The 2,500-nt window shown below is 40.5% G+C and overlaps 1 protein-coding gene across 2 annotated transcripts in view; it reads left to right on the forward strand.

The window, feature by feature from the left end:
* The window catches only part of LOC138006284 (WD repeat-containing protein 11-like), a 39,565-nt gene that overhangs the window by 2,368 nt on the left and 34,697 nt on the right, over positions 1-2,500 (forward strand). For both annotated transcript variants that reach the window (XR_011123882.1, XM_068852518.1), the window contains exons 3-4: positions 1,328-1,369; positions 1,536-1,863. Coding sequence is in view for 1 of the 2 variants with exons in the window: in XM_068852518.1 (XP_068708619.1) it covers positions 1,328-1,369; positions 1,536-1,863 (370 nt within the window). In the remaining variant the exon portion in view is untranslated. The remainder of the gene's footprint in view (positions 1-1,327; positions 1,370-1,535; positions 1,864-2,500) is intronic.

Here is a 2,500-nt window from a genome sequence, read left to right on the forward strand (position 1 = left end):
GTGCAGTGCAACTACATGATCATGGGTTAAAGTCTTGTTGAAGCCTGAAAATTTCAGCTTCCCTTTCAACTAATAATTAACTGTGATGATCGTTCTCGCTTAGATTCATTTAATGCCTAAGTCGTACAAGGAGGTTGGGTTCCCAGGAACATGGGGGCCTGAACTGCCAACCCCAAAACCTTAGTAGGTAGAACATCCCAGAGACTACACTTATAACCAGCAACCCAGCCACAAGCCCAGCCTGCCAAATCCAGCCCCAGCCCTTGTCACACTGAAGTGGAAGAGCAGTCGAGAACCTACAATGTGGATACCAAGTATTACTACAAAGGGGAGATGAGGGAGGGGACACTAGAAAATGCAAGCTACACAAAATACCCTTATGCTCAGCAGAGTAAAACTATGAGCACACACAAAGGCGCAAGCATAGACTGCATCAGAATACTGCTGATCCAGTGAATGCCAGAATGCCCTAACATCACATGTAACACCGGAAAATGCTGGAACACAAGTGCCCATAAACGTTAATGCCTTGTTAAGCACTGACTACACTTGCTCTCAGTCAGTAACTAAATAAAATTACATTAAACCCTATTATAACCACAGTCCAAAATGTGTCTTTCACATATTTCACATTCAGTTTGTCAGTTGATTCAAAGAGCTTTCACAGTGCAACGCGCCTTACTGTGGCCACCTAACAAAGTTTTTTACAAATTGTCCGCCAATCATGTGAATTTGACTGACAGTCACGCCTCCTTGCAAAGTTTGCACAGTTGTAAGTTGAACACCATTGCATGGGTTGTTTTAATATTTACACTTAATTTTCAAATGTGAAAGTTTATTGGGTGGCCACGGTTAGGCACCTTGCACTGTAAAATGTGTTCACCACAGCAATAAACAATCAGTTGGTTGAGCACTGGGCTGCCATGTGGGAGGTCGTGAGTTCAACTCAGACTACATTCTCTAGTCTTCTTGGATAAGGACTATAAACCATGGTCCTCGAAGTGTGTTAATTTGAAGGCATTGTAGAGTTAGTCCTTCCAAACCCATGGTCTAGCTGGTCAGTTCTGTCAAATGGAGAGCATCCTATATATGAGTCTAGTTTCCTGTAGTTTCCCATATTCATAATTAAATGTCAATAAAGATGCTACTATCACTGGAATTATGTTTATGATACTTAACTAAGTATAATTAGTCCTTATCATTATTGCTATAATTTTTTGTAGTGCATTATGTTATTTTAAGTCAGCTGATAGATATACTGTGCCTGAATTCTTACTACCTCTTTCAAAAACAATAATTAAGTTATTATTGTTACAATGTCTTCTAGGTCATTCAAGTGCTTAATCTCCACACTGCACCATGTACAAAGGTAAAGTTCTGAGATAAAAAATATGATTAGTGCAAGTAAACAGCTCGAAGCAACTTTGTTGTCAGCACTGTGGGAGAGCTATAGTAGGCCATGAACAGAAAGCCTGACCCTAATCAACTCTTAAATTCCTCCATTTGACTTTCCAATGTAATTATTGGTATTTTAGGTAAAATGGGCTCGTGAAAACTACCACCATGACTTGAATTCACCATACATCCTACGCTTGGCATCTGGGGATGCGGTTGGTAATGTCATCGTCTGGGACATTCCTCAAGGCACCTCAGTCACAGAATTTTCAGATGGAAACAGGCCTATACTGGATTTAGAATGGCTTGGTACCCAAGATGCATGTCATGACCTGTTAGTGGTGCTACATGCACCTTCATCCATGATACTCTGGAATGCCGACACTGGGACCAAGCTGTGGAAGAAGACTTTTCAAGAAGCTCTGCTGTGTTTTGCTTTTGATCCCTTCATGCCTTCTAATGTCACTTGTAAGTTGCCAGATAATAGAGACCTTTCCTGTCGCATTTACGTGAAACATCAAACAGCTGGCTGCTGCTAATTGTTATAATTGTTAATTCTCTTTTTAAAACTCAAACACCCTAGGATGCCCCCAGTTGTTGAGTCAAATCGTCTGGCGTTAGACAGAGTAAAATATGTTAAATCTCAATCCCAGCGGTCAACGGGTTAACTTGTTTCTCTCCTTCAATAAATAAACTGCTGGCCCCTTTGTTCAAACGATGGATACTGATATCCGCAGGATATTTCACTATCCAGTGGATAAGTCATAGCGAAACCAATTGCGCTATACAATGGATAGTGTTATCCACCTTTTGAACAACTAGGGCCTGGGAATTTGTAGATAACAGGCAAGAAATGACTTAAAATCAAACAAGGTTCTTTGATTTTTGGCTATACAATGTGTCAAGCTGTTAGGAGGCTCGAACCAGTTTCAATATAATGCTTGCAAGTGATGCTCTTATTAGAAGGATCAGCACCACAACGTAGTGTCATGTATTGGCAATATTGTGGTACCAAATGAAACAAGAATTATTGCTGAACAAGATACAGTCATTATTGTGACATAATATGTCACCATGGCAATGGGCAAGCCCTGTAAAAACACCC

Source organism: Montipora foliosa, chromosome 6 (genome assembly GCF_036669935.1).
Source record: "Montipora foliosa isolate CH-2021 chromosome 6, ASM3666993v2, whole genome shotgun sequence".
In the NCBI taxonomy this organism is placed as follows: Eukaryota; Metazoa; Cnidaria; class Anthozoa; order Scleractinia; family Acroporidae; genus Montipora; species Montipora foliosa.